Raw genomic sequence first — 24976 nt, 5'->3', positions numbered from 1 at the left:
TTCAAAGCCACCCAAAACTAAACTAAACAACAAAACCCCTCTGAAAGCAAACGTTTTTGTTTAAAAAAAATTTGTCAATGCATATATATATATATATATATATATATGTCAATGTATGTATACACACACACACACATTTTTAAAAGGACAAGATTTATAACCTATCACTTGTCACAATACAGGATTCATAAAAAAAATAGCAGCTAATGTATTACTTAAAGTGATAAAAACTGAATTTCAGGGTCATTGTCATATTTGAAAAACAAATAAATGAACAAACACCATGAAGTTGGTGTTTAAAAATAGCTTATTGAAAACCCCTTAGAGAAGAAGGGATTTAGTGTAAATAATACACTTACTATATATTAAGCAAAACCTTATAGAATAACAAATGAAATTCTTTATATGAGTACATCAAGTATTATTGAAAGAAGCCATTTTTCTCGTTTGTGATGTTCTTATACTCTGAATTATGAGAACATCTGTGTATAATGAACAAAGTTTAACTCAAGTGCAAAATACATTGATCCTCCTTCCATTTGACTTAGAGGGAGGAATTAAAAACAATTTGAAATTTGATAATTTAACATGTAAAAATCATTTTTAAAAAATCTTATGCCAAATCATTAACATTTTTAAAACCCCAATGTTTCTATATGAATTCTTAATTTTAGAAGATAGATACTTTTTTATACCATTCCCCCAATGAAAGATATAAGGAAAATATAAAACGTAGCTACTTTTAAAAGGCAGGCTGAGAGAGAGAAGATACCATAAGCAATCTAACTTGGTGATAAAGAAAAAAAAAACCTATCATGTAAGTCTATATTTTTATCCTAGTCAGATCAGAGATCCAGAAATGCTTCCAGATTTATAGAATTCTTTATTAGGATGGTTCCTCGTTCACTTGCTCTGTTTGCAGAAGTTGCTTAACATTTCTGTAGTGTAAAAAATTTATTTTGTAATATTCAGGGGCTGATATTGATCTTCAGCCACTTTATATTGTCCTGTGAGTTACTGAGCATAAAAACCAATGGAGTTTTTCTATGAAGACATTATTTGTGCCATGTACACATGTGACAAGCATATCTAGAGGTCATTTGTTCTAAAAAAGAAATAAGACAACAAACCTATTGAACTCACAAAGTTCCCAAAGAAGAAAAAATAATAAAAAAGAACTATGGAAGGGAAACTGTAAAGAGGAAATATTGAGCATTAATATCTATGGAGAAGTCAGAAGTTTCCTGTGGAGAAGTTTTGAAAACAAAACACAACATTACACAAATAAAACTCAATAGTAGTTTTTTGAGATTTACAGGGGAAAAATGTACATATCCCATAGGAAGATTACCGATTTTCTTTGAATTTTTCAATTTGAAAAATAGAATTCAAAACCAAATATACTCTGAACTCTTGATATTTGAAAAAGACCATGTTGTTATATTCCACAGTTGCCACAAAAATATTTTAAGAGTGTTATGAGATGCTTATTATGCTAGACTCCCCTTTATATGTACTGCTTCTCTAACAGGAAAGCAATATGTAGTTCAAAAGACTGTTATGAATATGCTAAAAAAAATTTCATCAGAGAATGATTCGTAAAAACAAAACAAAATAAAAAACCAACAACCCTTAATTACTTATCTAGAATGTTAGACTGAACTGCCAATTATGCACTGATTACCTTAGATAGGAAGATTAAAGATAGCCACTGTATCTTCTTCCAAGACATACATACATAGGTTTCACATATATGGACATAAAAATATACATCAGAATATTCCAATAGTTCTAAAAATAGGCATGTATTCCTTTTTCCCTCTTCAAAATGGCTTGTCCAGGGGGATCAGTGACCTTGATTGTCCATTCGATTAAATAAAGTGAGATCATCACATTCTATGTTCTCTAATAAAACATGTCTGTCTTCATTGGCATGTGGAGATAACTGGGCTTTTTTCGATGTAGTTGTCAACTGACTCCAGGTAATATCAGTGTTTTTAAAAGCATGCAGAAGGAATATGCCATTAACAATGGTGAAGAATCCACTCAGTGTCCCAATGACATCACCAGCATTCATACTATACCACTCTTTGAATAAGATGGCAGAACTCGTCACAACTATAGATGTGAAGAATACATAATAAATAGGAGTCACTAGAGATGCATTGAATGTATCCAGTGCTTTGTTGAGATAGTTAACCTGAGTACTAACTGAGAGAATTACTGTTGCCAACAAAATAAAGACAAAGGGTTCCTTGTAAACTGGCTTCTTTTCTGATAGTTCCTTGATGGCGAGTCCTAAACCCTTGACAGAAGAAACTGAAAATACTCCAATTATCGAACAAATTGCAATGTAGATTAATATATTGGTCTGACCCTTCTTTGGAGCAACAACCACAATCAGCACCAAACAGATCACAATTATAATTACAGCAAAGGAAATAAACGCTGTTAGGAAAGAGAAGAAAAAAAAAGCAGTCAGACAATGTTTTCGAGATATTCTTCAAAATCACTTTACTTATATTGTTAGGAAGCCATGGAACCAGACAAAATATAGTGTCTCATGTGCACACACTTGCAATGCTGACAGTAAGTATCAATATTTTTCTTTCTAGTCAATTAACAGTAATGACCAAGGAAAACTCATAATCCCCTTAATAAAGCTAGTAAGGAACAGATAAATTTGAGAGGTATTATTAGTTAGTGGACAGAGAGTCAGTTTTAGAGTCAAGATGACCTAGTGTTGAATCCTGTCTCTGACATATATTATCAATTTGACCATAGGAAAATCCCTTAAGCTCTTGGTGCCTTTCTCTGGGACTATAAATTACATAAAATGCCAATCTGCATTGATAAAGAGTGTTGTCTATATTAAAATTGATAGATTCATATGTCTGGACCTTTCCTCCTTCCAGAAAAAGGGCAATAAATATTCCAAACACCATAGACAAAGGAAGAAAGTGAAGTAAAATGCGTTTAACAGAGTTTTAATCACATACCTGGATCTTTTAGTTTTATTTCCATATCGTGTAAAGATGTGACTTCCTCTTCTTTGGGGGCATGGATAACCATCACAGTTGACCCAGAGATACTTAACATGCAGCCTATTTTCCCATGAATATTCAGTCTCTCATTTAAAAAATGGGCCGACAAAACAGCACTGTTAGGGTTGGGAAAAAAAAACCAACAACAACGAGAAGCAATCATTCTGATTCCATGAACTTTTGATTACATGGTGGCTAAACAGTCAAGGTACAGCACATGCTATTCTGTATCTTAACCAACTGATCTTGATCAATACTGAAATGTTTTCAAAGCTTCCTCAATTTAAACCAGGAACAACTGAACTCAGTGGTATCAAACTTAAATGGAAACAGGGACCACTAAACTATAAATAAGGATCTCTGTAGCCTGTGTTTTAAAACTACATATTAACATTAGTTTATTGTATTTTAATTAATTTTGTTAAATATTTCCCAATGACATTTTGTTGGTTTTGTTTTTTTATTTTAGTGAGGCAATTGGGGTTAAGTGACTTGCCCAGGGTCACACAGCTAGTAAGTGTTAAGTGTCTGAGGCCAGATTTGAACTCAGGTACTCCTGACTCCAAGGCCAGTGCTCTATCCACTGTGCCACCTAGCTGCCCCCCCCCCCCAATGACATTTTAATCTGGTCCAGGCTGCTCTCAGGAGGGTTGGGGGCTATAGGTGACCTGGGGGCCATAGTTTGATACCTCTGATTTAGCCAGTGTTCAACCCTAACCTTAGTTCTTTTTAGGAAGACTTTAAAGTTGAACATCATTGCTTTAATCGTTCTATGAACTGCAAAATCTTGTACAATTATTTTTAATATTCCTAATTTTCATGACAAAAGTAGCAGAAATTCAAAACCCCACTCTCCTAATTTCTATTTTAATATCTTATCAATGTGACAGAATATCATCTTAAGATAGATAAATATAGAAAAGGCCCAGAGAAGATGACATGCACATTGAAGACCTACCTATGCCAGACCTAGGAAAAAGTAGGAGTCTGAGGCTCTATGGTTTGTACCAGGGGTTAACTGTGATTGTTGACAAAGAAGGAAAAAGAAAAGGAGCGTAAAAGCAGCATTGGTCAGGAGTTGGGAGAGGACATGGACCTGCCAAAATACATCTATTTGGGGGCAAAATAAGGACAGACTCAGAAAAACTGGAGTCATGTTCTTCCATGAACTTAATATTCAGTTCAGGCCACTGACAGAGAGGGAAGAGGTCTGGATTTGTGGTCAAAGGACATGAGTTCAAATTCTGCATCTGCTATTTTACTAGCTGTGTGAACTTGAGCAAGTCTCTTAACTTTTGTAAGCTTCAGTTTCCTTATCTGTAAAATGGGGGGAAGGGTTGGATTAGATGGCTTTTAAGGTTCTTTCCAGTTGAAATTGTATGATCCTATCATACTTTAGTTTGATTTAAATAGGAAAACAACAATTTTTGGTAAAAAAAAAAAAAAAAGAATTCTAAACAAAAACAAAATGCAGACAAGTAAAAATTGTAGCAAAAGCTCGAAAAGTGACTCCAGATGAATACTGTATTTTTTTTAGGCTTATTCATGATCACTACCTTTAACAATGGCATAGGAAAGCAAGAGCTTGACAGCATTCTTTGTAAAATGAAATGTTAAGAAATATGCTCAAGGCAGCTAGATGGCACAGTGGCTAGAGCACCAGCCCTGGATTCAGGAGGACCTGAGTTCAAATCCTGCCTCAGACACTAGACACTTACCAGCTGTGTGACCCTGGGCAAGTCACTTAACCCTCAATGCCCTTAAAAAAAAAAAAGAAATATGCTCAGCTTAAGCCAAGTGAGAAACCAAACAGATACTGATGACTATGTGGGGTATCCCAAGAGAAGAATTTTTCTTTTCTTTTCTTTTCTTTTCTTTTCTTTTCTGTGTGGGGCAACGGGGGTTAAGTGACTTGCCCAGGGTCACACAGCTAGTAGGTGTCAAGTGTTTGAGGCCGGATTTGAACTCAGGTCTTCCTGACTCCAGGGCCAGTGCTTTATCCACTGCACCACCTAGCTGCCCTATTTCTTTTCTTTTTAATGGGGGTTAAGTGACTTGCCCCTGGTCACACAGCTAGTAAATGTTAAGTGTCTGAAGTCAGATTTGAACTCAGGTACTCTTGAATTCAGGGCTGGTGCTTTATCCACTGTGCCATCTAGCTGCCCCAGAATATTTTTCTTTGTACCTCACACACACACACACACACACACACACACACACGTGTATATATATCTATATCTATATAGATATATGTATGTGTGTATGTATATATACATATATATATTCTTATGGTTTAAGATTATTATGGCATGAAACACCCTTATACGTAGTTCTTCCTTAGTCTCACATACCTTATAAGAACACTCAGTGCCCCCAAAGGGGTAACCAATGTTGCTGGTGCAAAAGCATATGCAGCAAAATTTGCAGCCTCTCCTATTCCCACTATAAAGTAAACAGGATTGTTGACACGAACGTTAATTTAATTTATTAGAAGATAAAAATAAATAACACATACAAAGCAGTGAACTCATACCAAGGATTGGTCTAAGCAAAAATAAATAAATTATACATGAAAAGTTTTGAGGTTTGAAATTAATCCAGAAAACCTATTAGTGCTTCAAAGCACATCATCATATAATAAACTAGGGAATAAAACTGATCAAATACAAAATGGCTGATAGTCACAATCAAAGACAGATTAACATGCATTGAAAAGACTTCCAAAATACAGTTCCAATTACACCTGGGTAGCCAAATGAAAACTAGTAAGAGAAGGCATGGGGAATACTAAAGGCCATTTCTCTTCCTGAATAAAAAGCTTCACTGTTTCGCAAAACAAAGAATGGAGTTAACAAAATTAGAGGGATTTGCAGATGTGACCCAAGTTGTGATATAGGTAATAGCCTGTCAATAAGCATTTAGTTAGTGCCTACTCTGCTAAGTGCTGGGATACAAAGAGGTAAAAGACAATTTGTGCTCTCAAAGAACTCACAGTCTACCAGAGAAGACAACATAAAAACAAGCATGTGCAAAAACAAGATAGATAAAGAATAAATTGGAAATAATCAACAGGAGAAAGGCATTCGAATTAAGGAAGACCAGGAAGATTTCTTGCAGAAGGTGAAATTTTAGCTGGGACTTGAAGGAAGCCCAGAGGCAGAGAAGAAGTGGGAGAGCATTCCAGGCATGGGGGTCAGCCAGTGAAAATGAACAGAGTTGGGAAATAAGAATGTCCAGTGTGAACAACAGCAAGAAGCCAGTGTCACTGGATCACAGAGTAGTAAATGAGGAGAGTTAGGGAGTGGGAAGCCTGGAACCTATCACAGAACAATCTAATCAGATGCTCTTTAGTTGACCAATGTCTACAAATGCTCAACATTGAAAAGATCATAAGATCATCTCCAAATTTAATCTTCTCTACACCTGAAATGTAATTAATTTCTAATGCAAGAGTAAACCTTAGAAGCGTGCTGTCAATAATGATTCCGAGGTCAAAGTATTGTCCTGTCACCATTTGGAAATTTGCTCACAGATTTTAGGATGTCCAAACTCTACTCCCTATCCCCAACTCCATATGCCTTACATGAGGGATTAACATAGAGCAATAAACAAAAGGCTAACAGTAAGAGAAGTATTCCCTTCATGCGTCATATAACAAATTTTCCCTTTTTTGCCTCTATTCATAGGGTTTTTTTTTGGTTTTGTTTTGTTTTATGAGGCAATTGGAGTTGTGACTTGCCCAGGGTCACACAGCTAACCTACCAAGTATAAATTGCTTTAGGAAAAAATCTGATATATGGAAATCTGAATTTACAGAATAGATTGATCAGGGGATAGCTATTTATACTTTCTGGTTGGATTAAGCCCTTCCCCTAGGAACAGAAGGGACATATTTATTTTTGTTGCTGTTTAGTTGGTTTTCAGTTGTGTCCAACTCTTCGTGACTCTATTTGGGGTTTTCTTGGTGAAGATACTAGAGGGATTTGACATTTCTTTCTCTAGCTCATTTTAGAGATGAGGAAACTGAGCAAACAGGTTTAAATGACTTGCCCAGGGTCATATAGCTAATAAGTATATGGGGCCTGATTTGAACTCAGAAAGATGAGTCTTTCTGATTCCAGGTCTAATACTCCATCCACTGTACCACCTAGCTGCTTATTGATAGAAACTGCTAGAATGAGTATTCAGTCCTTCATGTGAGCACCCAAGAAATTCTATAATCTCTGCATCTGTGTGTGTGTGTATGTATGTTTATAAATAAACACACATATACATAGACACACATATATGTCATGACTAGACTCAAAAGATGAATTTGAAGGTATCTGGTATCTGCTTACCCTAGAGAAATACATTTGTAATAGACACCAGCTGTCTTTGTATTCCTGAACATTCAAAAGTATAAACCTCAACTATCAAGAGCTATTCAGATCAGTCTACAGTACTGACAGAGTGGACCAATTCCTGGTTGGTCTTCAAGTGTTCAATGGTGTGTAGATGAGGACAAAAAGTGCCCCGAGTATCTGGGTCATGGACCGAAACTTGTCCTCTATGTATCTTTTATTTTAACATCAGTAATATCTAGGTAAACTCCCTATGAACAGGAGCTGTGTCTTTCTTCCTCAAATCCGAATAGCCCATTAACATTGCTGTGTCAGGAAGAGGCCTCTGTAGGCTTCTTCTGAATGTACTTTCTCACCTGGTACATCTAAAATGATGGAAAATGTGATCAAAGGCCATGTCTCTGGACCATACCGATTATACAAAATGAGGTACACTTGTATTTCATTTCAGATACTTCTCTGTTTATTGCCCCAAACCTCAATGCTGATTATCAATTTTTTTCATTTCCTGTGTTTGAGCAAAGGGAACCCAAGTACTACTTCTCCCTCTGCTACAAACCAGTCATTCATCTTGGCCCATCACTTCTTCTTGTTAGGCCACTGTTCCTCCCTCTATAAAATGAAGGGGCTTTCAATAAGGTGATTTCTAAGCCCTCTTCTAGCTCAATGAGTATGTATTTGTCTCTATGGGTACACAATTTTCTCCTTATATCTTAGCTCAATGAAAGGGTGTGTGCCAATTATTTAATTTTCTGGTCCTTGGCCCAGTATAATCCTCAACAATCTTAATTAAAATCTAATTAGAGGGGGCAGCTAGATGGCGCAGTGGTTAAAGCACCGGCCCTGGATACAGGAGTACCTGAGTTCAAATCCAGCCTCAGACACCTGACACTTACTAGCTGTGTGACCCTGGGCAAGTCACTTAACCCTCATTGCCTGCAAAAAAAAAAAGGCAAAAAAAATCTAATTAGAATGATGAAAAAGCACCTTGAAAATTGCAAAGTGATGTATAAACAAGAAGTATATTGTTATTAATTCATATCTTTGAGATTCTTACCCACTGAATCTCACAGTGACAAAAGTAGTAAGTAGCAGAGTTGATTCTAATTGAAAATGTCTCCCTTCTATGAGCAAATTCTAAAGATTCCTGTAAAACACTTCTCTAGATTATAATATGACAAGAAAGTCCCAATCTTTTGGTTGCAAAAAGTGGGTGATTTGCAAATGGTTGAAAGGTGCTAATATTTAAGATTTCCTTTTAATGAAGTTGCAGTTTTGAGATGGAAGTGACACCAGCTGCAGCCCTACTGGCATCTCACCAAGGGGTTTGGAGGTTTTCTCTGGAATCAGACTCTTCTGTAACTCTAGCCCAGGAGGGAGTCAGAGGTAAGGAATCAAAGGGTCAGAGACAGCTGGGAGCAGGCTGAGGAGGCAGTGTGACTTGTTTTTGTTTCCTCATCTCAAGTGACAAGCAGTAACTTATTTTAACCATGCTTCTGCTCTAACAAGAACAAGATGCATGTAAGAGATATGCTGATAAGACAGTTATAGTTTCAGAGCAGAAAAAAAATTAGGTAGAGGGAAGTATGCAAAGAAAGCACTACTCTTGATTTTATTCTCAAAATGTGTGTATGCCAAGAATTGAAAGGGGAAATACATAATTGAATATCACTTTTAACATTACTCTTTTCTGTACACTACTGTAAGATACAGTACAAAAGAAATAAAAGTTATTTGAGCCATAAAATTAAATTATTTGTCCACTCACATAAATATACAAAAACATACATATTGTTCTATTTATGACACTAGTTGTGTGACCTGGGCAAATCATTTAACCTTTTGGTGTTCTTGCCAACTCCCCAGGATCATAATTTTTTTTTTTTGGTGGGGCAATGAGGGTTAAGTGACTTGCCCAGGGTCACACAATTAATAAGTGTCAAGTGTCTGAGGCTGGATTTGAACTCAGGTCCTCCAGAATCCAGGGCCAGTGCTTTATCCACTGTGCTGCTTAGCTGTCCCCTAGGATTATAAATTGAGAAGGTATACACTTTCATTGGTGGAGAAAGTTTCCTTAACTGGGAAACTAGTAAAATCAGCTTCAGTCCCTGTCCTTATATACATTGGCTACTTCTATATAGAGGCTTGGTAAATGGAAACAATCTCTACCATAGAGAGAATCTACTCTTATCAAATTCTGAAAAAGCATCATGCTCTTGATCTTTGTCATTTCACAGCTGTATTGTAGGTATTGGAAACTTACTTGAGAGTAATCCTGCCCACCAGAGCCATTCCTTCAGGTAAGAATGTCCACCTTGCCCTAGAAAAATAAGCAAATTCTAACATGGAAAATCATGAAACTCAAACTCAGAGGAGCATTACTGGGATGAATTATCTAAAATGGAGAAAAAAGTATGTGCATGTGAGTGTGTGTGTGTGTGTGTGTGTGTTGGTGATGGTGGTGGTGAGAACAAAGCCTCTTCGGCAAATGTTTTACCAGTAATTTCCCAAGAACTGAAATTTTCTCTTTTCTACTTCTGGGTATAGAAAGAAAAAGAAGTAAGGATAAAAAGCACATGATCTTTCCTATTTAGTTCCATCTATAAGGAAAAGAGATTGTTTATAGCATAGATAGTAGTCTCCCAATTAGAGATGACTAAGTCCAGGGATGCTGCACCATGATATCAGTCCCATTGGGAAAGGCTTTCTGAATGATCTAAGTCAAGATTTAGGATGAATTAATACATAAGATTAGTTAGGAAAAAAGGGTATTGACAGTAGATATGATATAGTGAAAAGAGTAATAAATGAGGAGTCAGGAGACCCGAGTCTGCCACTAACTTGAGTCACAACTTTTAACAAGACATTTTACCTCTTTGGGTGTCAGTTTTCTCATTTGTATAGTGAGGGAGGGGAATTCTGCTAGATCAGGTTTTTGTTTTTGTTTTTTACATGGAGTTCATGGACCCTTAGATTTCAGGCGGTCTCTGAATTTGGATGGGAAAAAAATCAACTTCATTTCAATACAACTGGTTACCTTTGTAATCATATGTATTTTATTTTATGCATCTAAAAACATTCTGAGAAGGGGTCCATTGGCTTCACTAGACTGCCAAAGAGACCAATGACCAAAAAGATTGAGAATCTCTTAACACTAAACACTAAAATCTTATTCTATCTCATGAATTAAATCTTAGGCAGTTACTTCCTTTAAAAAATACTGCAGTGTCATCTTTAAAAGCAAAGGTTACTGACCCTGGGCAAATCACTTAACCCTCATTGCCCAGCAAAAAACCCCAAACAAACAAACAAGCAAGCAAACAAAAAACAAAGGTTACCTAATGTTCATTTAATTTTAATTATTTTATAGACTTTTTTAATTAAAAAAAAGGAATATAATATTCTTGATTGAAGGGGAGGGGAATAGAGGTTTAAACAGGGAGCCACCATATGAGACTTTAGGCTAAACAGACCTGTGGGTTAAGATTTATTGTTCAAACAATGTAACTGGAATACTCCTGTCACCTGATGACAAAAGCTTCAAATTGCAGTTACAGCATTTGAGGAAAGTAACTCCAAGCACTAAAATTGCAAAGGTAAAGCTATGAAGTAAAAGCAAATTTCACACAAGTTATAAATTAAGAAGCAGTTTAATTTTACTCTCAACCGGAAAGTAACTGACCAGGTTCAATGTGTTGGGCTCACTCATCAGGTCCCTGAACTTCCCAAGATTAGATTACCTAGTCCCAGTCTCCATAGCTGACAAAAGTAGGAGATTGTTAGAAGAGAAAGATAAGAATCGTGGCGGGGGGTGGGGTGGGGGCTGGAAGGGACCTCAGAATCCATCTGATCCCACCTCCTCATTTAATAGATGATGAATCTGAAGTTTAGAGACATCAACTGATTTGGCCAAAGTCTAAGGCAGGATTTGAAACTTTATTTTCTAATTACAGAAACAGTGTTTTTTCTACTGTTCTGGTAAAGGCTGGTGGTGAATATGATATTTGTAGTATTAGAGTTCAACAGAGCCAATGTGGTATAGTGGAAAGAGAAGGACTGCCTTGGAGCCAGGAAGACCTGGCTTCCACTTGGCCTCTGACCATAGTGGCTTTAAAGTATCCTTTGGCAAGTCACTTGTGCTAATGCTTTCAGGGCTGCAGGCACCTCTTTAAGACTAGAAATCTCTGTGAAGGTGCCCAGTTGCATTGGTAGAAGGGAGTTTCCTCACTTGGCTGGTACCCTGTACCAGTGAAATCACTAATCTAATCCCTATTCTTATCTTTCTGATTCTACTAGAGGCAGAAAGAAGGAAGGAAGGAAGGAAAGAAAGAAGGAAAGACCAAGGTCCAATTTGTTTGGGGCATTAGTTTCTTACCAGCTCTGGTCATTCCCTTTTTAGCCAGTTCTAAGAGTCCCTTCTTTTTCAGTATAAAGCTGGAGCCTATGAAAACACTGGAACTTATGGCCAGGACTACACCTAGGAAAAGGCTGTATTGGTTCTCTGCAGATGTAGAAATGCTCAGGTTTGTTCCATTGGAATCCTGGTTCTCATGGGTGACGTAAGAAGCCTTTAGTTTTGACACATTGGTGATCTGGCACCATGCCTGGTAGGAGTTGGAACACACCAAAGAGAGCACAGAGCCTGGAAGAAGACAAATAGGAGAAACATTACAAAAATGAAAAAGTGCTTTATTGAGTCCCCTACTTTCCCACCTTCATCAGCCAGGGGAATAATAATTGTTCCTATTTATACCACATTCTTTTTTTTTTTTGCAACAAACATTTATTTTATTTTTTCCAGTTACATGTATGGGTAGTTTTCAACATTCATTTTCATAAGATTTAGAGTTCCAAATTTTTCTCCCTCCCTCCCGTTCCTCCCCCTCCACAAGACAGCAACCAATTTGATATAGGTTATATATGTACAATTCACAAGTGCTCTTTTTATCAGTTCTTTTTATGGGGGTGGATAGTATGTTTCATCATTAGTCCCTTGGGATTGTCTTGGATCACTGTATTGCTGAGAGTAGTTAAGTCATTCACAATTGCTCATAGAACAATACTGCTGTCACCGTGCACAATGTCCTCCCAGTTCTGCTCACTTCACTATACATCAGTTCATGAGTCTTTCCAGGTTTTTCTGGTATCATCTTGTTTGTCATTTCCTATAGCACAATACCATTCCAATACAATCATATGCCACAGCTTCTTCAGTCATTCCTCAATTAATGGACATTCCCTTGATTCCCAATTCTTAGCCACCACAAAGAGTTGCTATAAATATTTTTTGTACAATTTCCCCTTTTCTCTTTTTCATGGTTACTATTGTTAACTGTTTCCCTCCATCCTATTCCCTTTCCCATGATTTTTATTCTATTATCTATCTTCTTTCACCCTATCCCTCTTCAAAAGGGATTTGCTTCTGTCTGTCCCCTCCCCCAATTTGTCCTCCCTTCTTTTGCCCCTCTCTCTTTATCCCCTTCCCCTCCTATTTTCCTGCAGGGTTAGATACATTACTCCACCCAATTGAGTGTGTATGTTATTCCCTCCTTGAGCCAATTCTGATGAGTGTTAGGCTGCCCAGATTAAATAGATTACTCCACCCAATTGGGTGTGTGCTGTGTGTGTGTTTTAATCCCTCCATGAGGCAACTCGGATGAGATTAAGGTATTTGAGCCGATTCTGATGAGTATAAGGTTCATTTACTGCCCTGCTCCTCCCCCATCTCTTCCCCCACTCCATAAACCCTTTCCTGTTTCTTTCATGTGGGATTTCACCTCATGCTACCTCTGTCCTTCCCCCTCCTCAAGTACATTCCCCTCACCCCTCAATTTAAGCCTAAAGATGCCATCATGGGGCAGCTAGGTGACACAGAGGACAAAGCATACACCCTGGACCCAGGGGGATGCCAGCCAAAACCCCACTTCAGACATAAGAAAGTCACCCACTTTCTGACCTCAGGTATGTCCCCCAACTCCAATTTTTTATGGTTCTCTAGGGGTATTTGAAAGTCAAATTTGCCATTCAGCTCAGGTCTTTTCATCACAAATACCTGAAAGTCCTCTTTTTCATTGAAGTCCCATTTTTTCCTCTGAAGGATTATATTCAGTTTTGCTGGGTAGGTTATTCTTGGTTGTAATCCCAATTCCTTTGCCCTCTGGAATATCATATTCCATGCCCTCTGGTCCTTTAATGTAGAAGCTGCTAGATCTTGTGTTATCCTGACTGGGGCTCCACAGTACTTGAATTCTTTCTTTTTGGCAGCTTGCAATATTTTCTCCTTGACCTGAGAGCTCTGGAATTTGGCTATAATATTCCTATGAGTTTTCTTTTGGGGATCTCTTTCTGGAGGTGATTGGTGAATTCTTTCAATTTCTATTTTATCTTCTTCTTCTAGAATTTCAGGGCAATTTTCCCTAAGAATTTCTTGGAAGATGATGTCTAAGCTCTTTCCTTGATCATGGTTTTCAGATAGACCATAGTTTTCAAATTATCTCTCCTGGACCTATTTTCCAGGTCAGCAGTTTTTCCCAGAAGATAGTTCACATTGCCCTCTATTTTTTTATTCATTTGGATTTGCTTTATTGTGTCTTGGTTTCTCATAAAGTCACTGGCTTCCATTTGTTCAATCCTAATTCTTAGGCAATTATTTTCATCAAAGAGCTTTTGTACCTTCTTTTCCATTTGGCCAATTTGGTTTTTCAAGCTGTTGACTTTTTTCTCATGTCTTTCTTGTATCACCCTCATTCCTTTTTCCATTTTTTCTTCTACCTCTCTAACTTTATCTTCAAAGTCCTTTTTGAGCACCTTTATGACCTGAGACCAATTCAAATTTTTCTTGGAAGCTTTAGATATAGGGGCCCTGACGTTGACATTTTCCTCTGAAGGTGGACCTCCATCTTCCTTGTCACTAAAGAAACTGTCTATGGTCCTCACCTTTCTCTGTCTGCTCATCTTGCCTTTCTTTTACTTGACTTTTACAGCTCCCTCCTTTCCAAGCCATCCTTGGTTGCAAGATGATTTCAGCACATTCTTCTGTGGGTTTTGCTGCTATACCACATTCTTAAGGTTTACAACAACAGACCCCTGAGCTAGGTAGTTTGAGTCTTATATTTCAATGAATGTATGAAATCAGTGTATGTATTCCCCTCTACAGGAAAGATTGAAACTCCTCTGTGCCTTTCTATCCAGTGCAACTCATGTCCATGGCTAACTGAGCTGCAGAGGATCTATTCAACATATAGGAGATTTTCCTTTTTTTTTTTTTTTTTTTTAGTGAGGCAATTGGGGTTAAGTGACTTGCCCAGGGTCACACAGCTAGTTCCATTTTTCTTTTGATCTTTATGCAGCCTAAAACCAGAATTTATGGGGAAATTTATCTCTAAATGCTTTCACCAATAAAAGAGAAATAGCATATCAATGAATTGGGCATGCAGCTATTTTACTGATATTTCATGTAATCCTTTGAGGGCTCCATTCATTAGCCATCACTCTTACTACATGATAAGTCAGCTTCTTTTTCAGGGCCCTGATGATGTCTTCTATGTAGTAGAAATGATCATAAGATCATTGCTTCATAGCTAGAAGTGACCTTCAAAGCCATTGAATCTAACTCTCATTTTCTAGTATTCCACAGAGTGCTTACTGCAACTGGAATCGGGAACACTCATCTTTCTGAATTCAAATCTGGCCTCAGACACTATCTGTGTGGCCCTGAGAAATTCACTTAACTCTGTTTGCCTCAGTTTCCTCATCTGTAAAATGATCTAGAAAAGGAAATGGCAAACTACTCCAGTATCTTTGCCAACCCCCCCCCCCCCAAAACCCAACAACAACCCCAAATGGGGTCACAAGGAATAGGACATGACTGAAAAATGGCTGAAAATAAACTACTCATCCTACCTACCTACTCAAGAGCTGCAAGTCATTGTTCATGATATCCTGCAGCTTACTTACATATACCACAGATCTTTATATTGGGGGAAGGGGTAGAGACAACGAGTTCTCCCTCTCTCATCCAGGCCCAATCTCACTGCTGATTAGCTCTGAAGACTTAACCTGCTGTTTCTGTCCTTGGGTAGCCTATCAGTCTCCTGGTCACCATAAAGGTTCTGGATTCAGTGTGGATACCCAAATTGCTTAAGAACTACTGAAGTTCAGAACTACCAAGCACAAGTGATTCACCAGCCTCAGACTCAACAATAGCAGGGGTAATAGGAATGTGTAACCATGTCTGACCCACCCGGTATCTTTCCATAACCTCTGGATCACTTTCAAAGTGTAATTACTATCGTCTCCATCTTATATTTAAGGTAATTGAAGTTAATAGAGTTTAAGGGAAGTGCCTATGGTCATAGAGCTAAGTGTTGTAACTGGGACTTAAAACAAGGACTTCTGATTCCAAGGTTCTTTCCTCCAAATCGCAACTTTCCTCTAAAAATTCTGTAGAGTACTTGGCACATTTGCCTCATTTAACAAACAATAGCTATTCCACAAGGAACCCAAATCATCTACTTGGTGATTTAAGAAGAAAGCATTCTTCTAAACCAGTCAACTGTGGTTATTTTTCCATACCAGTGTTAAGCGAAGGGAACCATTTCTCAGGTTTTCTAACTTTCCTTCTAAATGAAAATCAGACTAACACTAAAGTGACTTGTGTGCCTGTGCTTTTTAAAAAATGTACTGAAGGCTAAATGAACAAATGACTCACTTGAATTAATTCCATTCAACAATAAAGTAAATCAAAGTATTTTAAAGTATTGAAAAACTCCCCAAAGTTCCTAACATCATATAGTGAAATAATGCTAAAGAGAAACAAATTATTGTCATCAGTTAATGTGTCTTCTCTAAACTTTGTATCTCCCACAAGCGACAGTTACCAAGTTTTTGTTGAATTTGATTGAAATGTCCAGGAGAAAATTTCAAAACATTTTTTTTTTAGAATTTTAGAATTTTGGGGAAAAAAGCAGAGCAGCAATTGAATTTTAAAATAAAGATACATTTGCTTCTCCTTAATTATGAAGAATTCCCATGGACAGTAAAGGACTTTCAGTTCATGTTCAAGAGAGTATTCACTTTACTTAGTGAATGCATATGCTCAGAGGTGAATGTGCCTATTTAAAAGAAAACCAGGGGGCAGCTAGGTGGCACAGTGGATAGAAGACCCACCCTGGATTCAGGAGGACCTGAGTTCAAATCTGGCCTCAGATACTTGACACTTACTAGCCGTGTGACCCTGGGCAAGTCACTTAACCCTCATTGCCCCACCAAAAACAAAATAAAAAGAAAACCCATACAAACATACCTCTCAAAGTATTTATACAAGGAAAAATTCTTTAATATTTGATGAACAAATCAGGGTATGATCCAGAACTTCAGTAAAAGAATCAGTATTTTCCCCATACAAAAAAGGCACAGGGTTGTTCTGGACAGAGTGAGTCAGGACTTCGACCCTTGGGCACCCAGCATGGGAATGAGGCATGCTTCCTTCTGCTGACCCCATGTCATAGCCCCATGAATTCAGGTCAAACTCCCTTGTTGAGCTCTTAGCCACCAGTGCCCTACCATACTGTGGGCAATTTCTTGTCTGTTTCCAGAACCAAGTGAGGTGACTCCTGCTGGACTTTTCCCCGTTACCATCCTCCCCCTCTGTCCGTTTCCCTTCCCCTTCTTTCATTCTACCAGGGATTGAGGAAGTGGAGGTTTGTCCAAAAGATTGTCAGCCACCCTACAGGGGCATGAGTTGAAATTTGGGGGGATGGGTTAGTCCTCTTCCAGTTTGAGAAATTCACCTGAGGAGCAATGAAAATAAAAGCAGTACATGCTGTTTACTTAAAATCTTGAGATTTTCCTCTACCCCCAGAATGAGTTCCTGCTCCACCTCATTATTTTCTCTCCCATGGGGCGGTCATCTACTCCAGATCTCCCTTTCCCTTTTCTGGAACCAAAATAGTTCTGGCTCTGACAGAATGTTATAGGATCACCTGAGTTTTGCTACATCAAGAATTTAGAAATGAAAGAAAATATTCCAGGGGCAGCTAGGTGGTGCAGTGAATAAAGCACCAGCCCTGGATTCAGGAGGACCTGAGTTCAAATCTGACCTCAGACACTTGACACTTACTAGCTATGTGACCCTGGGCAAGTCACTTAACCCCCATTGTCCCGCAAAAAAAGAAAGAAAGAAAGAAAATATTCCAGTCTAAAATAATGGTGAAATCAAAGAGCTTAGTGGTTTCCTTTCTCTTAGTCCACTTGTCTTCCCAAGATCACAAGATAGATAGGACAGATAGTATTCTCATTTCTATTGCTTAAGCATATATCTAAAATGCTGAGATTTGAGAAATGGGTATTTTAAATAATCCAGGAACTTTAAAATACTTTCCATAATTTGGAGGATCGACTACATTTCAGAGATAAAGAATCAAATTATGACTAAGCATTATTGTTATGACAACAATGATGAGGTTTCTTCCATTTACATACTTTTAATCGCTATTCTATGATTTTCAGCAGTATTTTCCTATCAAAGACTACTGCAGGCTTCCATACAGGCTGACACCAGGTAATGCGACTGTTGTACCACTTCACCTCTCTGCCCCTCAAAAGCCTGAGTGATTGTATGTATTTTTGGTAGCAAAAATCTCCGTAGCCATATCAGCATGAGTTACATTCCTAGCTGAAAAAAATACAAACAAACAACTCAAGACATCTGGCTTTGACTGGCCAAGTGAATTCCACCCCCAGTCCCATTCATGTCACTTAATATGTGGTTAACATAACTATTTCAAAAACTCCATCCCTGGAATCAGTGTAGGAGGATGCCATACCAGGGAAACAATGTTCTTTCTAAGTAGTCATGGCAAAATGTCTCCTACATTTATAGGAGGGAAGAGAGGTTGAAGGGTGGGGCAGGAAATAAAATGATCTTTGTAATGTGCCCATTGTATACAGTGGAAGTTAGAATAGATGAGAGCATGCTGTAGTGTCTGGGGCAGGAAAATAGTCAAAGGCAGTCCAGTTGTTTCAATCTGATCACTGATTCCAGGACTTGAACGTTTTCATGTTGTGGTCACATTTAACTGGTGCTTAAGGAGAGATGTTGTGGCATGAGAAAATAAAAAAGGAGAGAGAAATGAAGGAAGTATTTATTTTAGTGTTACTTAGTGGGAAACCCAGTGAATGGTAAATTGGAGTCAGTTATTACCCATAAGAAGTAATAAGGATCTAATGAGATATAACTGAGGAAACATGCATTCAATTCTCTTTGGTCTCACTCAATGAGATCAAACACAGTGGATAGACCTTACCTTGGAGTCAGAAAGGCTAGAGTTCAGATATATGACTAGCTATGTGTTAACTGTAAATCACTTAACCTCTTTGAGATTGTTTAATGGGGATTATATTTGTAGGATTAATCCCAGAGTTGTGAGTTAAATGATTTGAAGGCTTTAAAGTGTTTTTATAAACACCAATTATTATTACTATTATTGGCCCTGTTTTTTTTTTTCAAATTGATATATATAAAGGAGAGGAGAAGAGAGGAGGGAGAGGGAGGAGAGGGAGAGAGAGAGGGGTCATAGGACAGATTTCAGAACTGCTTCTACTGAATTTAAAGCTGGAAGTAATGTATACTATAGTTGCTATTGAAAAATAAACCTAGATAAGCAGCACAGCTTGGGAGTAGAGAATCAGAGGAGTCACCCATTGGATCAATTAGATTGGTTGAGAACACTTGTTGTGAGGTATAAGTCAAATACAGCTTGGATCGACTTGTCTTAGCAGTATATATATCTCTGAAGAGAGAATGGGAGAGGAGTATATATATATTTGGGGGGGGGGGCAATGAGGGTTAAGTGACTTGCCCAGGGTCCAGTGTCTGAGGCTGGATTTGAACTCAGGTCTTCCTGAATCCAGGGCCGATGCTTCATCCACTGTGCCACCCAGCTGTACCCCCCCCCCCAGGGGTATATTTTTAAAGGAAGGTGATTAATAAACAAATGATATCACGTAAAGGTTTTTCAACAATAGGAAAAAAGAAGAGAAAAGATTATAAAATAAATTTGGGAAATTAGTGATAATGGTTCATATCTAAACATACAACACTTTAATCATTTGATCTTTACAAATAGGTATTTTATAGATGAGGAAACTGAGGTCTTGAGAAGTCAATTGATTTGTCTGTGGTCATACAATTATCAAGATCAGTGGCAAGCCTATCTCTAAGTATGGGGTGTGGGGTGGGGGTGGGGGTGGGGAAGATAAATATTTAAGTACAACCTATATAAACAAACTGCCTAAATAAACAACATTAAAGCTGAGGTACCAGTTTTAGTCAAATCCAACAGTTAAATACTGGGGTTATAATTTTCAAACAAACAAACAAACTTTCAGTTAAGAAAGCAGTCAGAATCCCAAAGGACTAATGATAAAGCATACTATCCACCTCCAAAGAAAACTGATATTGATGGAATAGACTGAAGCATGCTATTTTTTACTTTCTTTCATTTTTTTCTTTTAATCAAGTTTTCTTGTAGAAAATGACAAAAATAGTAATGTTTTACATTAGTGTACATGTATAACCCATACCTGATTGCCACCTCAGGGAGGGGGAGGGGAGTGAGGGAAGAAGGGATAAAATTGGAACCCAAAACTATAAATAAAAATGTTGAGAGAGAGAAAGAGAGAGAGAGAACGCATTCAGGAATCCAAAGTACTCCGAAGCGCTATTAATTGTCAAATTTTGGACCTCCTCTCTTGTAGTTTCCATATTTTACTGTCTTTCTGCTGTTAATGTTCCTAGATCAACAGAGGCAAAAATCTCTTAGGATGAATGGGTAGGAAATGGACTCAGTCACAAGAATTTATAAGCAACTATTGTGTGCCAGGTACTGTTCTAGGCACTGATACCAAAACAAAAATGAAAATGGCACCTGCTATAAAGGGCCTTACAATTTAACAACATTGCTTACATTTCGACACAGTGCCAAGCACTACTTTCACATGCCACTGTTTGTCCTTTTCTTGGTTATTTACAATTTATATTAAATATTATCATCCAAGATAAATATCCCATTCTATGAACAATACTTTTAATGGGAAATTTTTATTACCTTTGACCATTTAAGGACTTCCTTCACCATTTGGGGAATTTTACTGGAGGCAGGGTAGGATGTGTGAACTCTGTGCTGGGGAAATAGTAAAAGGCAGCTTGGTTGCTCCAATCTGATTATGGCTCAGAGAATTGAACATTTTTATGTTGTATAATTTGATTAGCTGGTCCATAAGAGGAGATGTCAGTGGCATGAGGTAATAAAAAGGTACAACATCGAAGGGATTATTTATTTTGGTTTAGAGATCTGTCCTAGAAGCCATGAAGACCTGAGTTTAGGTCCTGCCTCATTCATCGACCAGTCTTTATGACACAGGGCCAATCACTAAAACTCTCAGTACCCTAAGCAACTTCTTTTCTTTTTTCTTTTCTTTTCTTTCCTTCTTCTTTTTTTTTTAGAGGTAATGGGGTTAAGTGACTTGCCCAGGGTCATATAGCTAGTAAACTCTGAGGTCCTCCAGCCAACTTTCTAAGACTATAAGTAGTCCAGTTTCCTGATGTCTCCAATACCAATTAATCAAACAACTGAAAAGCATTTATTAAGTACTTAGGATAGTCAAGGTTCAGTCACTATACTTATTCCTACTATAATCAGGAAAAAAGAGTTCATGCCTTGAAGCTATTAAACAGATTAATTTGGTAGAAAGTTTTTCTAATACAATACACAAGCTATCTATTGGCTTTAGTATATGAAGGATTTATTCACTCAACAAAATTGTGGGAAAATATTAACTCCTGTGCTTTATCACAGGGCTAGATGGGATCTACAGATATGTAGACCTGGACCATTTCCCTGCATATAGTGGAATGAGCTCAAGAATGGGAGTGAGGGGGGCAGCTAGGTGGTACAGTGGATAAAGCACTGGCTCTGGATTCAGGAGGACCTGAGTTAAAATCTGGCCTCAGACATTTGACACTAGCTGTATGACCCTGGGCAAGTCACTTAACCCTCATTGCCTTGCCAAAAAACAAAACAAAGCAAAACAAAAAAAGAATGGTAGTGAGGAAGAAAAGTAGAAGTCCAAATTATCCACAAAATTTTGGGCAGTGCTGATAACTGGCTGTGTGACTTTAGTCATTTAACCTCTGGCTCAGTTTCCTCATTTGATATACTTAAGGCTTTAAGGTTTATAAAGTGGTTTCCTAATAACAATTCTTTTAGGTCAGGAGTAGAATTGTTATTATCACAATTTTATAGATAAGAAAAGTGAGGGGGCAGCTAGGTGGTACAGTGGATAGAGCACTGGCCTTGGATTCAGGAGTACCTGAGTTCAAATCTGGCCTCAGACACTTGACACTTACTAGCTGTGTGACCCTGGGCAAGTCACTTAACCCCCACGGCCCCACAAGAAAGAAAGAAAGAAAGAAAGAAAGAAAGAAAGAAAGAAAGAAAGAAAGAAAGAAAGAAAGAAAGAAAGAAAGAAAGAAAGAAAGAAAGAAAGAAAGAAAGAAAGAAAGAAAGAAAGAAAGGAAGGAAGGAAGGAAGGAAGAAAGAAAGAAAGAAAGAAACGTGAGCTTCAGTTTAAGAAACTTGCCCAGTGCTTGAGCTTGCACTGGAACCTGAGTCTTCTGATGCCAAGATCAGTGCTCTTAACAGTTGTAGTTTTAGGAGTCTTATGAAGAAGAAACAAGATAATTCAGTAACTACAGAAGTGCTTTGAAAAAGTAGAAGTACTATATGGGTTTATAGAGGACTGTACCCATTCTAAATAACAATAAGCAGGCTGTCTAGGTCTTAACACTTTTATATTCTACAATACTTCTGATTATCTCAAAATTTGGTGGAAGGGTTGTTAGGTCAATAGAAAGATCATAGATTTAAAGCTGAAAGGGACTTCAAAAGCCATACAGTCCAAGCCAAATCCTTCATTTTATGGATTAGGAAACTGAGACCTGGAGGTTAAGAAACTTGACCATTGTTAGATATACAATGTAATAAGATTAAAAGCATTTGAATCCAAGTCCAACAACTTCAAATATACTATTTTTTTCTACCATACCACTAAAAACCTCAAACCCAAATCCCATCAGTCCCCTTTCCTCCTTGCTGACTGCTGCTCTGGTAGAAGGACCTGAGAAACAGGATTATTTCATTTCTAATAAAACTACATTCATAAATTCAACTTTGCAAATATCTTAAACAATGAGATTTGTAATTCACACACCCCGTCCATGCAGATCCTTAGGCAAACAGAGATGGCTGTCTTGGAAAAGCCTTTGCCTTTTGGTTTATTATTAAGGAAAGGTAGGAAATAAGTTTAAGTTTCTGACTTAACCAGAAAGTAATTCTATTTTTTAAACATATCTTTTACTTTACATTTACATTTCCCATTGTATCTCACCATCTACAGGCCTCCTACGGCCAACTCTTAACAAAGAATTTTTGAAAAGGAAAAAAAAATCAGTTCAGAAAAATTAACCAACCCACTGAAAAATTCTGAAATTATATGCAGTATCAGGAACTTATTCTGGTTGAGTTCCTTAGCACAATCTATCCAAGTCTCTCGAATCTAGTTTATGTACTACTCAAGTAGCTTTTTCTCCTTCCTTCCAGCTGGACAATTCACTGTTTGAATCCTTTAAAAAGGGAGAAGAAACCAAACAGCCTGCTACTTGTTAGAAATGAAAGTTTTAAAATGTCTCTCTATTGTTCTGAATTATCCTTCTTATTAGTTATGTGATGCTGGGCAAGTCACTTAACCTCCCTTTAGTTTCCTATCGTAAAACAGGAATACTAATATCACCTCCCTTCAAAGGTTTGTTCTGAGCATAAAATGAGATGACACTAGTAAACCTTAAATCACCATATAAATGCCAGCTAATTGTTGTTGTTGTTGTTGTTGTTACTACTGTGGATGTTCCCATCCTAAAACTATAACAAAAACCCATGAACTCAGTAGTTATTCCTGCTTTCTCCTTTTAGCTTCTGAAAGTATTTTTAGATTGCATTTCAGTCTTGGCTGTGTCACAAACCAAGTCATAGAAAGCCTGTCAGTACTGAAAAGAATTTAGAAAAGGCGATTTCCAACTCAGAGTGCTTTTGTAAGGGAGTTAAACAAAGTCCAAGGTCTTAAGGAAATAGTGTCAAGATGACACATCAAACACACATCCAGGAACGGGCAAGTACAGGATTTCAACAGCTCTTGTCTTCTCCCAGCAGAGATTTAATTAAAGAAAGCAGAGTCAGACAGAAGCAGGCACGTCTTGCTCTTTCTGTCAGTGGCGGGTGGGAAGTAGATCACAGATGACAGTCATTCTTTTTAATACCACTTTTTATAAACTCAATCTTTAAATTTGTTAAATGAATAATCTTCGTTTTACATCATGCTTTTTAAAAAATATGCGTCTCAAAAATATATATACGTCTCCCTCTCCTCTATCTAAAGATTTACCATTGTAACAACGAATAAAAGCCAAAAAAGGGGTGGGAGTGGGAAGAACGAGTTCAATACATCAACCAAATCTTCCACAATAGTAGTCCACCATCTTCTTTGGGGATAGACTTGGTCATTATAATTACATATAATTCAATTTTTTTCTTCTTTCAATTTATAATATAGTCATTATATGTATGTATGTCTATATAGTCACATATACATATATATGTATGTGTATCTATCGATATCGATATCGATATATATCGTCAGTCAATCAATCAATCAGTATGCTGTTATAAAATGCTTGTTCTGGGGGCAGCTAGGTGGCACGGTGGCTAGAGCACCGGCCCGGGATTCAGCAGGACCTGAGTTCAAAGCTGACCTCAGACACTTGACACTTACTAGCTGTGTGACCCTGGGCAAGTCACTTAACCCTCATTGCCCCGCAAAAAAAAAATAATAATAATAATAAAATGCTTGTTCCATGCCAGATACTAAACTATGTTGAAGGACTATATTCTTAATGTAATCACTTTTTAACGCCAGATAATTACGTTTCCCGAAAGGTATTTATTTATTTATATTGTAATTAGTCACGTCATGCAAACTACACCAGAGACTTTGAACACCGGATGTACACCGCCCCCCCCCCCAGCCCGGGCGCAATTTTCAAACGCAAAGGAACACTCTAACTTCGTGCAAGGGCTCGAGGTGCTCAATTCTAGTCGTGACTCGGTTCTAGGGTGCAAATTCTGGGCTAACGTCAAGCAGTGAAGGGTTCCCCTTCTTTCCCCGGTCAGAGGAGGACGATGAGCACTTGTGTGCCCCAAGAAACTCCTCTCTCGGCCACCTACAGTGGGGTGGGTGGTAAAGAGAGGGCGTGTCTCTCCATCCCGATGGCCCTGCTGTACACAGCAGAGGACTCGAGTACTCCCCTCTCCACCAGCCCACACCGCATCCCCTTCCCCGCCCCATCCACATACCCTCCTTACCTTGGAGGCAAGTCTCTCCGGGAGGCAGCGGCACCAGCACCCGCTCCCCCATGGTCCCGGGACGGGGCTTCCTGGAGCAGACCCAGGCTCCCTCACCGACCTCCCCCTCTCC

General features: G+C 38.0%; 1 protein-coding gene across 1 annotated transcript; it reads right to left on the bottom strand.

Moving 5' to 3' along the window:
* Positions 1 to 439: 439 nt before the first annotated feature.
* On the bottom strand, positions 440 to 24976 carry NIPAL1 (NIPA like domain containing 1). Its single transcript, XM_043971815.1, has 6 exons — positions 24865 to 24976; positions 11763 to 12029; positions 9651 to 9707; positions 5396 to 5486; positions 3000 to 3160; positions 440 to 2448 (listed from the first exon to the last, which is right to left on the bottom strand). The coding sequence occupies exons 1-6, from the start codon at positions 24914 to 24916 to the stop codon at positions 1847 to 1849; spliced, it is 1230 nt and encodes a 409-aa protein (XP_043827750.1). The 5' UTR covers positions 24917 to 24976; the 3' UTR covers positions 440 to 1846.

This window comes from Dromiciops gliroides, chromosome 6 (assembly GCF_019393635.1).
Source record: "Dromiciops gliroides isolate mDroGli1 chromosome 6, mDroGli1.pri, whole genome shotgun sequence".
NCBI classification, from domain to species: domain Eukaryota; kingdom Metazoa; phylum Chordata; class Mammalia; order Microbiotheria; family Microbiotheriidae; genus Dromiciops; species Dromiciops gliroides.
Note: the sequence above shows the minus strand (reverse complement) of the source record. Positions and strands in the feature narration are given on the sequence as shown.

Bases quoted from the DNA above. Each gene is read 5' to 3' on its own strand.
- NIPAL1 (XM_043971815.1), bottom strand. From the start codon at position 24,916: ATGGGGGAGCGGGTGCTGGTGCCGCTGCCTCCCGGAGAGACTTGCCTC. The intron at 3,161-5,395 runs GTATGTGAGACT...CAACCCTAACAG, and splicing joins GCACTGAGTGTTCTTATAAG to TGCTGTTTTGTCGGCCCATT. The intron at 2,449-2,999 runs GTATGTGATTAA...CTTTCCTAACAG, and splicing joins AATAAAACTAAAAGATCCAG to CGTTTATTTCCTTTGCTGTA.